Raw genomic sequence first — 14,869 nt, forward strand, 5'->3', positions numbered from 1 at the left:
TTGCCAGCAGTTCTCCGATTGGGCGTGGTCGAATCATGCTTGTCTCTGTGAACAGAAAAATAATAGATCTTTTAATTTAATTTGAATGTTTAAATTTTAATTAGGGAAATCGAATCGGAGGCCAATTAAAGCATTATTTTCAGGGATGCGAATCTCCAAGAGGCGTGAATGTTTCAATAAAAAATATACTCGCAAGGAATAGCGCCTTGCAGATTATGCAACCTGCTCTGCAGCTCAGATTTTAGGTGTTTTTTTATCGAAGTTTATTTCTATTTCTAATTGTATTTATTGAGGAATTGTTATGATAATTTCCAAGTTAGTGCACAGATGCCGCGAGCAAGGCCGTGTGTGTTATTTAACACAAATTAAATATTTAAACCCAATAAGCGATTTAATCGATTCTCTGAATTTAGTGATTAATTTTTTTCTCTGCTGAACATATCCAAACGCGACCAAGAACGGATATATACTGAATGGTCGAATACAATTTTAAAAAATGTAACACATACCTGATATTTAAATGATCGAAATATGAAAAAGGATTGCCGAACGCCGAACGGATTAGCTGAGTCACAAAGGGCTGCTGATGCTGAGCAGGAAGATTCAGTTGTTTGGTCTTCTGGGCTCTTTCTGGGAAGTGCTTCGTTCAACTTCCTCTCCCTCCGATTTATAGCTGCCGCAAAGGCTCCGCCTCCTCCCCAAAACCAACCCACCCCATCACCCCCACACCTCTCTGGATTTTTGATAATATCATTGCAAGCATCGTTAAATACAATGTAAATACTTTAATAAATAAAATGATATTTTTATCGGTTTAGACCTGAGATTATGGGGTCACTCAGCATTAAAGGTAGCAAAAAATATGCTGATGCAATAACTAATTTAATTATTTGTATTTTTCCAATCACCAAGTCAAAAGATTTTAAACTGATATTGAAGCCATCGCAAAACTAAAACTATTCATATTTAAACATGAAAGTAGAAATTCCATCGGTATAATTTTTAGTATTGACTTATTTAATTGCTCTTATTATTAATAAAATTTGTTCTACAAATACAGAACTCAGCAAGACTCCCCCCGCGTCTGGTAGGGATCACGCAGCTCTCGTCTCTCGGTTTGGCGGCGGTTCTCCTGCTGCTGCTCCGCGAAGAAATCATCGCGTTATACCCAAAAGCTAGTTTTTCTCTTGCCAATTTCTGTACCAAAAGCTTGTCGGGCAAACTTAAATTTATGATTAATTTCTCAATATTAATCGCGTTTCTATATATATATATATTTCATAATTCACACAACTACATGTTTAGCATATGTGTATGTATTATAATTGTATTTTTCAGAGCCAATTTACAGATAAATTTAGTTTGACGATGAATTGAAAAGTAGAGGCAGTTTTTAGTTAAATCGAGCTGTTTCATTAAAAAATAGTGGTTAATTTTGACGCGATTTTCGCAGACATTGAAAATTTGCAGTGATTTGAATTGATAAATTTTATTGTAGTACTTTTTAGCCCATTCTAAAAATATTAATTGATTGGTTTCCAACAAATTAGATCCTATTTGAACTTTCCAAAAATGAGTAACTGCCCGGAAATGGAGAAATTCCAGATATCCAAATATATATGTAAAGAAAAATTTTAGAATCAAAGTCGGACTGCAACTTTTGATTGCGTTGATATATCATCCTGAAAATTTGCCTACCCAGCCTAGTTTTTCCCCCTAAACAACTTTTCCCACCCTGAAAAGGTTGTAGGTCAAAAGCCACTAACAAATTTTGCAACCTTTTACGAGAAATAAATTTTTCAAAGTGAGTCCCTATAATTTCTTTAGGGAAACAATTGTACCCATCAAATTCCGTGCAAAGGAAACAGCTGCTCGAAACCGTTCTCCCGAGCACGCGACCTTTAATTAAAAAATGTGCCCGTCATTTAAAAAAAATTGATTTTCCGTGCCCTGTGTGTTTATTTCAACGCACTGTATAGCGATCGAAATTGAACCACCCTCATTTCTTACCCTGAAATGTCCCTGAGGGTCAGATTGCGAAAAAATGCCCAAAATTGTCAAGTTTGGTGTCGTTTCACTGGGTTTTGACTCATCACCAGTTCAAATTTTTGCATGAATATTTTTCACTGCATAAAAAAAGTATGTTTTGGAAAATTTTGCACGCCAAACTTAACTATTTGGACGTTTTTAAGTGTGGTTTTATTCTATTGATCGAAAATACCTCTACCGCAAAATTACTGATAGTAAACTAAGTTAACATTTCATGAGTTAAACTTAATTGCTGATATTTTTTAAATATAAATTTTTTACAAATCGACGTCGGGGAGAATCGGCTACACTTGACCGCCACAATTTTCTTTTAAAATGAGAAACGTTAAAAATCATCTAGGTATGTTATTTAATGGAATGCAACCCCTTGCGGCCAATATCCTGTTTTTGTTTACTGTATGTCCATACCGCGCGGTTCCTCTTTTCTATTTTTCTTTCACGCGTGAATCTCCCTTGGGAGAGATTCTCTCTGAGAAGCGGCATAACCCACAGAGAAAGAGGTTTACGTAAACCGGGAAAATGCAGTAAATGTTTGACATATTTTTGTCTCGTGTGGGGTCTTATGCCGAGAGCACTCGCCGAAGCGTCAATCAATGTTTTTAGCTTTAACCCTGGCCGCCTGCAACGAACTCGGGCCGGAAATGGTTATAACGTGAGGAAAAGGGTGCATTACCCTGCAAGTAACGGACCTTTTGGCAGGATTTTCAGCTTTACATCTTGATTATTGAGAGTGATTTTCAGACAGTACGCTCGTAACAATTTAAATGAGGTGCAACCGAGTTAAACTCACTTCTATGCAGTCAATCCGATTGTTCTGCGCGCTGCGCGAAATTCGCACCCTTGTTGTGGGTTGGTGGTTGCTTTTTAAACTATGCCACGAAAAAATCATGAGAGCACACAGCTAACTCTCGAGATTTAACTACCAGAATTGAAAGCCCACCAGGTGGGTGAGTGAATTTTCTTTTTTAAATAGTTTTAGCCAAAGTTTTAACGAAAGTGAAAGCTTAATTTTTTCACTTATCTCGCAGGTCCTTTCCATCTCATTTTAACGCGCTCGACGGAGTGGCCGGCCGAATGGCCATAAATGACAATTATGTTAAATGGCGTTGTGATAAAATAAATGCTTTGAATTTTAGGTAAATTTTAGAGCGGTTTGAGTGAGAGCACCATTTCTAACCTACTTTTTTGCAAACATAAAAAAATATTTAACAAAATTTGGAAATTTGAAAAAAATTACTCGAAAGAACAAAATTATAAGAATTTATAACACATTTAGATACGATTAAAGTGGAATGATACTGGGCAACAATTGAAAATTATTTAAATTGTTGAATGCCATAAACAATTGATCGATTAACAATTTGTTCAACAATTTGCAATAATAAAAAATGGACCTTCGTACAAAAAAATTCAAATTTTGCCAATTTTCTCCAAAATTTCGAGTGCTTGACGGAGCCATCATCCTGGCCAAGCTCTCGGTCGTGCCCGTGAGGCGAGGATACTGGGGCAACAAGATCGGCAAGCCCCACACCGTGCCCTGCAAAGTAACTATTAAAGAGAGAGATTTAAATCTTAAGGTTTTTTACGAGACTCCTAGAGTTGCCATCAGTTGTGAAGGGCTGCTTGGTGCTTACGGTCTCGAAGAGTGAATGTTCTCTGCTAATTCCGTGGATATTGGTCTTAAATATCTGCTACGTTACTGGAGAGCGATAATTTTATTAATAATTTGATGATTTCTTATCGCAGATTCAATTCCCTATTTTTGCATGTAAAATTAATTTTTGTTAGGGACAAAATTAGCCTTGATTGGTGTCGAGAACGCAAGCACTTCGAGTAAATCTACAAATTGAGTCGAAACCATGGCCTCGGAGAAGCTTTCTTTCAAGGAACATTTCAAAAGCGATTTCTTCAGTTTATTTCCCGCAGTCTGGGTTTCGACTTATATTGTAGTATAATTTCTTGTGCGCTTTTTTCGACATGAAGCCGCTAACGAAATTTAATTTAACATAGGAAAAGATAGGGATGTGAATCAGTGCTATTTAAAATTTAAATAAATTGTGCAACCAAAAATACATCACTAACGATTCCCTTTCTGTTTTAATTTCCAGGTGACTGGCAAGTGCGGCTCCGTGTTGGTGCGTCTGATCCCGACGCCCCGCGGAACCGGCATCGTGTCTGCCCCCGTTCCCAAGAAGCTGCTGAACATGGCTGGCATCGAGGATTGCTACACGTCCGCCCGAGGCTCGACCGGCACCCTTGGAAACTTCGCCAAGGCGACCTACACGGCCATCGGCAAGACCTATGCCTACCTTACTCCAGACTTGTGGAAGGAAATGCCCCTGGCCACCGCCCCGTACCACGAGTACGCCGACTACTTGGCCAAGAACCACCGCGTCGTTGGCACTGGTCTCCAGTAAATTGAATGTGGCAAAATAGATCTTCTAATTAAACCTTGGAAACGGATCCACGACTGAAAATATAATCGAAACTGATTTTTATTTTACTGATTTATCCTTCAATTAAGAATTTGTTATTGCTAATTTAGAGAGGTGGCTTATCCACCTCAAGTTAGACGTACGAACTCTGGAAAAAAAATATAATAATTACTCTTTCTGCCTGGTGAGGCACACGCTGCTGGCGGCTGCGAGGTTTTAAATTCTCGAGAACGAATCACAAACGTTCCTCTTTCGCTAAATAATAAAGAGAAAGAAAATGAACACATTAAATCACCTGTTATGAAGAGGCAACAAATTCACCCATGCAACTTCTTTGTTAAATCAAAATCTGCGATCCTTCCTATATAAAAGTGCTCATTGAATCCACGCAATTCAACATCAACACACGGAACATGATATTTTTTTATCAAACCCAAAAATTGGCAACCGGGCTTTTTGATTATATATTATGCCACCCTGATTAATTAAATTGAATTTTAGGTGCTCTTTTTACTGCTTCTCGGTCGTTGGAGATAATTATTTAAAAAGGTTGACTTCGGATAAGAAAATCAATATTTCTTCCAGCAAAAATATCTTAAACTAAATCCTTCGTCCTGCTTTAGAAGCCTGAAAACTTGGTAATTATGGCAAATTTTACTATGAAAAAATAGCAGATCTGATGTTTTAATGAAGTACGTTTAAAGGTACCTCTAATTAAGGAAATTTTACAATTTTAATCATCGCACGTTTTTAATTGGCCTGAAAGAGATAGTTTTGTAAATGTCAATAGATTTGAAAAATTTAGAATGATATTCGGACAAGTTAAAAATATTTTTAAGCCTCTATTTTTACTTTCCTGACATGTTTATACGACGTGCACGCTGCATGCACTCGTCAAATTATCAGTGTTCGCATTTTTTGCCAGCCGGCTTTTGCCGGATGAAACCTAGCAATTTTCGCCAGGCTAAAATTGGCGTTTTTGAAATTACTTGAATTTTAAGGCACAAAACGAGCTTCAATAAATAAAAGCGTTGAAAAATTAAATGCAGCTTTATAATCTTGATAATTTTTAAATTCTTTTAATAACTTTACCAGCCGTTGGCTCGCATTGTTAAGTCATTCTCAGGAGTGTCAAAGCAATGGGAGTTTATTGAGCAGTTGGGAGATCTAATACTGGCCACCCAATGCGTCAGAGATGGCAAAAAGTGGTTACTTTAGAGAGTCGAAATGCTCAAATTTCTCAACGGGCTGCTTTGCACCTTTCCAGCATTTTTGTGATTTGGCCTCACGGGAAAAATGTCTATTAGCGTTTCAATGCAGTGCTCGGTGCGGAGGCAAGTGGCCCTTGAGTGGGCTGGGTCCCTAAAATGTGCGGCCTCTGGTGCGCCCATTCAATCCGTTCGCGGTGTTATTCGCACCAGGGTTTCAACATTCGTGCTAGTGCAGTGCGCGCCCTTCCCGGTCCTCGGACAGGGATAAAAAGTGCAAAAAAAATAAAATCCATATTTATGGTCATCCATCATGACAATATTTTATCTTCTATATAGAAATGCATGTTTTTCGGAAAAAAGCGCAAAAAATATTTCTTTGCAATGCAGTGTTTTTTTTAAAAAAATGTAGGGTTTTTGCGAACCCTAGAATCAATTAATAGTAAAAATAAGTTACTGTCACCACCAACCAATTTTTAAAAGCTAGCATTCTTGCAAGATTGGAAAGCCGCTCGCGCCCGCCGTCTGCGGAAGAAAAAACAGCGTTTTTTGTTCCTATATGGCGCACGTGTTTTTGACTCAACTAATTTCTTAATACCTACAAGATGAACATTTTTCAGCATTACACTCCTCTGTATAACATCTTCATAAAATAAATTTTAATGCTATTTCGCCTTTGCTATAAATTTTGGATTGTAAAAAGTGTTCAACATTAAACCTTCTATAGATTGTTTTTATAACAGAATGTTGGCATTTTTATTTTATTAATACAGAAAAGAAGTAAACTAAAATTTTACGCGTGACATGCTTATTTAGTTTAAAAATGGAATCTTTTTAATACCTTTTCAAGGACAAAATAATATACAAATTTCACCAATATATTAAGAAAGTGCGTGCTTCATTCTGATTGAAAATGCTTTCCCACTTTTTGTTGAATTTTTTTTCATCTAAATCTTAAAGTGATAAACTAACTTTTCAGTTATGCAGACTTAAAAAGCACATGCGCCGGCCGCAAGCCAGCCACCAACTGAAATCTTGTGGCTTGTGGCTACAAAATAAAATGAGTACCGGAATTATTAAAGAGGAATGATACTGCAAAAGCCTGGAAAATGCTTGTTGCGAATGCATAAACTCGTCCCTTAGGATTCAGTTAAAGCATAAATTGACCTAAGAAGCGCTGTAATTTTTTTAGAAAATTGGCTGGAAAGTTAGCGTGCTTTTCAAATGGTAATGGCTGTCTCCTTACTTGAAATCCGAAATAATTTCAAAACCAAGAGTTTCCCCAATAAGTGGCAAACACAATTGGACAAATCTCGACGAGAAGAATCGGAATATGCCAAGAAAATGTTTTCGAACACTGTAAATTTTGGAGAAAATTGGCAAAATTTGAATTTTTACTGTATGAAGGTCCTTTTTTATTATTACAAATTGTTGAACACATTGTTTATCGATAAATTGCTATTCGCATCCAACAACTAATTGTCAACTGCTGCACTCTGTATCATTCCACTTTAAAAATTGTTGCGTATTAAATTTTATAAAGCATTTACCAGAGTATTAATTCTTTTCCAGTCATTTTGCTTCAGTTTTGGAAGGTTTTTTTCAAAAAATATATTTTTTTTCTATTCTCTTAGTGGAATTTCTTGAAAATAAAATATTTTACAATTTTTTATCAGTAGCATAATTTAAGAAACGATGAAGTTTCCACCCGCATTAAATAAAAGCGGTTGTGAGGAGCAGCATTTCTTGCATTTCCACGCACTTGAAATATTCTAATAATAATATTACCGCAGCATATCCTGATTTTTCTCGACGTTTCCGATTGGCCCCGGAATCTATCAATCTTTCAATTGTTTGTGGGCCCTTCTGGCCACTGAAGGAATTAGAAAGCAACAGCAGTAATAAATAAGAGAGAGGAATGATCGTGAGAGGCAGCGGGGCAGCCGCGCCCACGAATAAAAGAGACAAACGCTGCGTCAAATGTATGGAATTTGGCCGTCCGGATTATAATTAATAAATATATGTCCTCTGCTGCTTGTGCCAAGATGCGATTATTTTTTTAATCAAAATATTTCAACCAATTGATATACATTATTCTTTATTATTTAATTACTTTCATTTTGGTTGTTTATGCGCCCATAGGATTAGATAAAATAACTTAATATTTTAATTTTTTCCCTAAAACTATACTTCATTCATAAATTTATCAAGTACGCTTCTTCAATTTTAGAATTTGAATTTAACTAAATTTGTTTTCAAATTTATATTTTTTCTAATCAGAGGGTTAAAAGGTGAATAAAACAAACAGTCTTAATTTTCATGTTATTTACAAATATATTATAAAAAATATACAAAAAAAGTACAACTCGTTTTTGCCGCAGTGTCTTGCTAATATTTTTTCTTCAAACTTAAATTGCTGAAGCTCGCTGCCAATTCTGCTCTGCGGTCCGCCCTGCGGTCCGCCCTGGGGTCCGCCCTGGGGTCCACCCTGGGGTCCGCCCTGGGGTCTTGCCTGGGATAGCGGGAATCTTCAACCAACGGGTAAAAGTTGGGTTTCTTTTCCCTATGCTTTTTCCCTTCTTCTATCTGCTGCTTCGATGGCTTTTCCAGCAGCTCTGACATGGGCCTCACACTGACGTATTTTTTTTCCTGTGAACAAAAATACAATTGATCTTAATTTAATTTGGATATTTCAATTTTAATTTGGGAAATCGAATGGGAGGCGAGAAAATACAAAAAATACTCGCATGCTGTGTATGCAACCTGCTCGCCCGCCATTGCCGCAGTCGAGCATCAGGCACTAACAATAAAAGGTAGCTTTGCTCTCCTTACATCAGAGGACTAGCACATCCCGAACGCGAAAGAGAATAAATATACGGACAGACGATTACAATTTAAAAAAATTTACACTCACCATGATTTTATACAAGCCGAAAGAACTGAGCGCAACTGAGTTGTGTTGGGTCTTCTAGGGTTTGTTGAGAAGTGTGCTCGTCCGACTTGTCCTCGTTCGATTTATACCCACCAATTGCTAACACCCCTTCCTGATCTCCTGCTCCTATTGGTCACCAACTACCCCCACATATTATCGGGTGTTGATTTTGCCGCAACTAAGATTTCTACCATCCTCCTTCCTTTTTTTAACATCTGTTCCGTACATCCCCCGTGGGCTCCTCGTTTCCCAATTCTCATTATCACCGCTGACCGGATGTAGCATATTAATTGGGCCCAATGTGGCCATCTTTTACCCTCTCAGCACTGTTTTTTGAGAAAATTTGCTGGAAAGTTAGCGTCGGATCGAGCTGCCTTGAACAATTAATCGGAAACAAAAATAAAAAGCATTGCGCTTTATTAATTTATTTTTCACTCTTTAAATAAACTGAGAACCGGCTGGGTTGTTTAAACATTAACTGTATAATAGTCGTTGAATGATAATATTTTTCTTTATGCTCAGATAACTTTCTGTCATGTTAGCAACGCGTGATAGCATTCACTGTTTCATTTTTTGTCATGCATACTTAAGCTAAAAAAAGGAACTATCGTGACAATATTGATGTTTTAAAATTGCGTATTCAAAAAATTTAATGCTTCATTCAATTAGATTTTATTGAGAGCACATTAGGACTCCTTAATATTGCAATATTAATTCATAATTAATCTCTTGAAGGAGGTTTTCCCTCAAAATAAAAGCAACAAATCGCGATCTCTATGAGATGAAGCAATATAATAGATAGAATAATAGATGAAAAAAATCATGCAAAATTTTAGTTTCTCTTTTCTCCTGTGATTCTAAAAAAATCATCCTTTTATTGTGGGTAGCAAAAACTGCTGTAACTCGGCGACAAAAACTGTAATTTTTGCTGCACTGATTTCTTAGGACGATAATTATACGCATATAACATCTATTTATGTAATTTTAATGAATGATATTGCCAAAATTAATTAGTCAATATATTTTTTATTCATCTTAAAAACCTAAACCTTTTCAAAAAATTCGAACCGTTTAAAGAGTATATTAAACACAATTTAACATAGGATAATAATATATTTCATTGCAAAGCTAACTTATATTTTGTTGAAAAATTCGCGAAAAGTTGATCCTGGGCGGATTTCAGGTCGGGTACCCTAAGAAAAAGGTCGTCAGGGTAGCTCAGGTTTCAGGGCTGGTCGAGATGAATCGAAAGAGACTTCGCGGGTCCAAATCGGTCCAGCCGTTGAATTGATGCGAATTTATAGCCGTCGCTGTGCATACACGCTCGTATTCAGAAAGTACGAAAAAGAGAAAAATCCCAATTTTAATTTTTCTATGGGCAGCAGAGAGCTTAAATTTGGTTTGGACACCGGCAGCATGAATGCCGATGCTGCGGATTTGCAATGATCTCGATTCGGGTCGATCCGTGGGAAAATTGGCGAATTTTCCAATTTGGCGTGTTGGTCTTACGGCGAACGTGCAAAAAACCACGTTTTTCAGATTTCAAATCCCTAAGGCTTCTAGGATTTCCATCGGATCGGCTCGAAATTGGTCTCAAAATGATCGCAGATAAATTGCGGTCGATAAACAATTTGTTCAACAATTTGCAATAGTAAAAAATTGACCTTCCTACACAAAAATTCAAATTTTGCCAATTTTCTCCGAAATTTTTAGTGCTTGAACATATTTTCTTGGCATATTCCGATTCCTCTCGTCGAGATCTGTCCAACGGTGTATGCCACTTATTGGGGAAACTCTTGCTTTTGAGATAAAATCGGATTTCAAGTAAGGAGACAGCCGTTACCATTTGAAAAGCACGCTAACTTTCCAGCCAATTATCTAAAAAAATTACAGAGCTTCTTGGGTCAATTTAAGCTTTAACTGAATCCTGAAAATGAAATGCCCTGAGCTTTATTAATTTATTTTCTACTCTTGAAAAAAACTCAGAAACGGCTGTTGTAATATACACATTAACTGTATGACAATCGTGGAATGATAATATTTTACTTTGTACTTTGTTATATTATGTTACACGTGATAGCATTAGCTGTTTCATTATTTTCAAGTAAATGTAAATGTAATCATTTTAACCCAGAGCAAAAATAATGCTATACTCACAGGTTTACGTCTAATTTTACAGAGCACATAAGCATTCTTTATAATTGTTTAGCTGAACCACATCAAAATACATATCATTATCGAAGCTTGTTGCGCTCTGATATGGTGGAGGTGATTTAAATGTTTATCCTATTAAGCACGATCCAATTGATCCTTGAAGGAAGTTTCTTTGCGGAGATATTGCAAACCTCACTCGCAATCGATTCCAAGAGGAGAAAGGATCGAAAAAATGCGTCTCCGGTGAGAAAAAATTTAATTCGTTCAAGCAGATACAGTATTTAAGTTTTGTTTTAGGGCCATGCTCGGTATCATACTCCTGGGTCTGCTACCATTGGTTGTGACAGGTGAACAGCTCATTTTTCAATGCAAAAATCGAATTTCAAAATTTTATCTTTTCGCCAGACCAACGATTAAACCCAAGATTTCAGCATGCCAAGTTGTTGCCGGATGAAAAGTTGACTTTGCACGGCTCTTCCGATGGTAAATAGTTATTGTTCTGTTTTAAAATATAGCTACTATCACGTTGCATATTTTTTTTCAGAGATCTTGCTGGAACCGAAGATTAAAGTAAATCAAGTTGAATGGACCAAAGCCAAAATCAAAGTTTGCAGAAGCGAGCCGTGCAAAGCTGCATGTGAGAAAATGAGAATTATTCAGGAAAGCGATTCTAATTAATTTTTTAGCGGCTCGTATTACGAAATGGATGGATGAAAAAGTAAACCCTTGTAATGATTTCTATCAATTTGCCTGCGGGGGATTCATAAAAGAACACCCTGTAAAAGTGACCTCCATTGAAAAAGAAGACCAAATGATTTCATTAAACATGGATGGCATGGCATTTGACCTTGTCTACGATTCGGTGCAAGGTAAGATATATACCAGAGCGGTGCACTTCTCTTGTGATTTTCCATGCATGTCTTTCAGCTATCCTTGAAAGCTCAACAGACAATGAAAATCTTTTAAACGCAACGACTAGCTACCGAAAATGCTTGGGAAAAGGTGGGCACTCCCTTTAAAAATTAAATTTAATTAACCAGTTGCATAAACCCTTAGTTATTGAAGCCGCCAACAGATGACGCAACCACAGACTTTCTTAAAAATTTTGTTTTAAGGCATTTCCGCTGCGATTTCAGACTCAATCTAGCTATTTTGCTTTTTTTAATTAATTTGCTAATTTTTGACGTGCTGAAAACCAAAATCGGTTGAGCCATTCGCCGTAGAATCGTGAAAAACTATTTTTTTAAATAAAAAAATATTTTCCAACGTTTCTACGGCGAATGGCTGAACCGTTTTTGGTTTTCAGCACGTCAAAAACTAGCAAATTAATTAAAAAAAGCAAAATAGCTAGATTGAGTCTGAAATCGCAGCGGAAGTGCCTTAAAATCGAAAGTCTTCGGTGGCGCCATCTGTTGGCGGCTTCGAACACTTAGGGTTTATGCAACTGGTGAATTCATGCTACAAATTTTTCTCACAGGGAATGTTAACAAAAGGAAATGTGTGATTGAAACAACCAATGTTTACAAATTAGAGCTTGGAGTCGCGTTTGCCAGGAAGGATCCCCAGAAAAATTCCATCAAGGACGTAAGTGTTAAAATGATTTCTTAAATAAACGTGTATTTTGTTACGTCCGATTTCAGGTTAAGTCGCTTCTGGACACAATGAAGAAAGAGTGGGCCATTTTGATAGATAAAAACGATTGGATGGATAACATAAGTAAAGAAAGATCAAAACAACGGGCGAAAGATCTCAAGTCATATGTTGGCTACGATGAAAGTTTTTTGACCTCTTGGAAACCACCATCAGATAATGAAATTTTTAATCCATTGACATTGAATGCTAAATACATATTTTCAAATGGCGCAAACAGCATCTGTAAGAGCACTTAAATGATATTAATTATATTTATTGAAATTTCAATATTTTCATAGTTATCGCGCTGTCCACGTTCAACCCACCCATTTTCAAGCAAGACATGGAGTAAGTCAATTTTTTGGATTAAACATCAATTGATTTATCTTCTGACCCGGCAGTGCTCTGAATTACGGTGGCATGGGATTTTTAATAAATCATGAACTGACGCACCTCCACGACGCACACAGTAGGGTCGATTCAGACACAGAATTCGTTGTGCAATCAAAACAATGTTTCAGGTTACTCCGTTGATAAAGTTAAACAAGAACTTTGGACAGACAGTACAATCAAAGCGTTTGATAAACGGAGAAATTGCTTAGTAAACCAATACATTCATGCGTTTAAGGAATTCGTCACCATTAGAACCAGCGATATGGAAAATGTAAGCATTTTTTTAATTGATTAGAAATGTAGTTAAGCAAATAATAATTTTACCTTTTTGGTCAAATGTATGCAATTTAGACTTTTAAGATTTTAATAATTTTTAGAGGAGTCTCAGCGTTGGAAAAGAGAGTGTGGAAGAAAACACGGCTGACGGCGGTGGATTGCGTGTTGCTTTTAACGCATACCAAAAAAAAGAGCCCAATTACGAAAAGCTGGTCAACCTTCCAAAATACGACCACAAAAAACTTTTCTTCTTAGCTTTTGCAAATGTAAGGACCGAGAATTCTTTCAAAACAAAATCTTCTCCAACTTAATTTTTTTATTGTTATAAGTTTCGAGAAATAGATAAACTCAAATTTTTTATTGTATTCCGTGGCCATAAAATTTTACTCATTATATTTATTTATCCTTAATATTTCATTTGATCGTTTTTGAGTTAATCAGGAATAATTTATACACAATTTTAATTAATTCTTTTATTGTTGTAGGTTTGGTGCTCGAGCGAATCCGTGCAATACACCGAAGAAACGATCCTGCGTACTGAAGAGAAGAAGAACGGCAAGCATAGCCCATCCAAATTCAGGGTAAATGAGTCCTTAAAAAATATGAAGGAGTTCGCAGATGTATGGGGTTGTCGTCCCGGAACCAAGATGAACCCAAACCCAAAGAGCAGGTGCACTGTCTGGTAAACGTCACACGGCTCTTCTTTACTTTTACATTGCAGTGTTTTACTTAACTCTATTGGGATTTCCTTTTATTATTCTTCTGTATTAATCACTCAAATAAACAACAACATTTTTTGCAAATTGGAAAAGATGATTTTTATTCCAATTTTTTACCGATCAAATATTCAATTTTTAACTGCTGAGTATTTTTTCTTTAAATTACTTGAGAAGAAAATAGAAACAAAAATTTCACATAATTTTTTACCATTGCTACCTTTACTTTTACTTCTCATAGAGACCTTGATTTGTAGCTTTTATTTTGAGGGTTAAACCTCCTATCTAAGAGCCTGCTTAATTACTTATTGCAGTATTAAGGAGCCCTCATTTTTTCTCAATAAAATCTATAATTGAAATTATAAGTCCACTAGATAACATTAAATTTATTCACTGTGCAATTTTAAAACTCTACAATATTTTCACAAAAATTCAATTTTTTTAATTTACATTGATGAAAATTATGAAACGGCGAATGCTATCACGTGTAACATAATATAACAAAGCACAAAGCAAAGTATTATCATTCCACGCACGATTGTCATTCAGTTAATGTGTATACAAACCAGCCGTTTCTGAGTTTTTTTCGCAAGAGTGGAAAATAAATTAATAAAGCTCAGGGCATTTCATTTTTAATTCCGATTGATTGTTCAAGGCAGTTCGTTCCGAAAATTAACAGCTGCGCGGTGAGTTGAAAAATGCCTTAAGTAAGTCAGTTTGAACAGTATTTTTGATCCAGGATAATTTTTGGCCTAAATTTCGTATTGCTGCCTCAAGGAACATAAACAAAGGATAGTTTTTTTTATTGCTTTCTGCATTGATTATCTTAGATATCCATACGATTTAAACCATTTGGTGCGTTGATGGCCACTCTCCCAGGCAAAATTAAATTTTCAGTTGAGATAAATGGTCAAAGAGAAAAGTTCGCATGCAACTGGCATTGCTTTTTAACTCTGCGGGTTGCATAATTTCTTTTCTGCCAGATTTCCTTCTCGAGCCAAAATCAATGCAATTAATTCAAATAAATGTATTCTACTCTGAGAATAAGACCCTGCAAGTTTCATGGTCAATGTG

General features: G+C 36.3%; 2 protein-coding genes across 2 annotated transcripts; both read left to right on the forward strand.

The window, feature by feature from the left end:
• Positions 1–3,437: 3,437 nt before the first annotated feature.
• Positions 3,438–4,531, forward strand: LOC135946391 (small ribosomal subunit protein uS5-like). The gene is made up of 3 exons (XM_065494600.1): positions 3,438–3,447; positions 3,493–3,593; positions 4,140–4,531. The coding sequence occupies exons 1-3, from the start codon at positions 3,438–3,440 to the stop codon at positions 4,464–4,466; spliced, it is 438 nt and encodes a 145-aa protein (XP_065350672.1). The 3' UTR covers positions 4,467–4,531.
• A 7,073-nt stretch (positions 4,532–11,604) lies between these two features.
• LOC135946392 (neprilysin-3-like) lies at positions 11,605–13,765 on the forward strand. Its single transcript, XM_065494601.1, has 4 exons — positions 11,605–11,647; positions 12,256–12,362; positions 13,181–13,345; positions 13,565–13,765. Exons 1-4 carry the CDS (start codon positions 11,605–11,607, stop codon positions 13,763–13,765), a joined length of 516 nt encoding a protein of 171 aa, XP_065350673.1.
• The last annotated feature ends 1,104 nt before the right edge of the window (positions 13,766–14,869 follow it).

The sequence above is a fragment of the Cloeon dipterum genome, chromosome X (genome assembly GCF_949628265.1).
Source record: "Cloeon dipterum chromosome X, ieCloDipt1.1, whole genome shotgun sequence".
Lineage (NCBI taxonomy): Eukaryota > Metazoa > Arthropoda > Insecta > Ephemeroptera > Baetidae > Cloeon > Cloeon dipterum.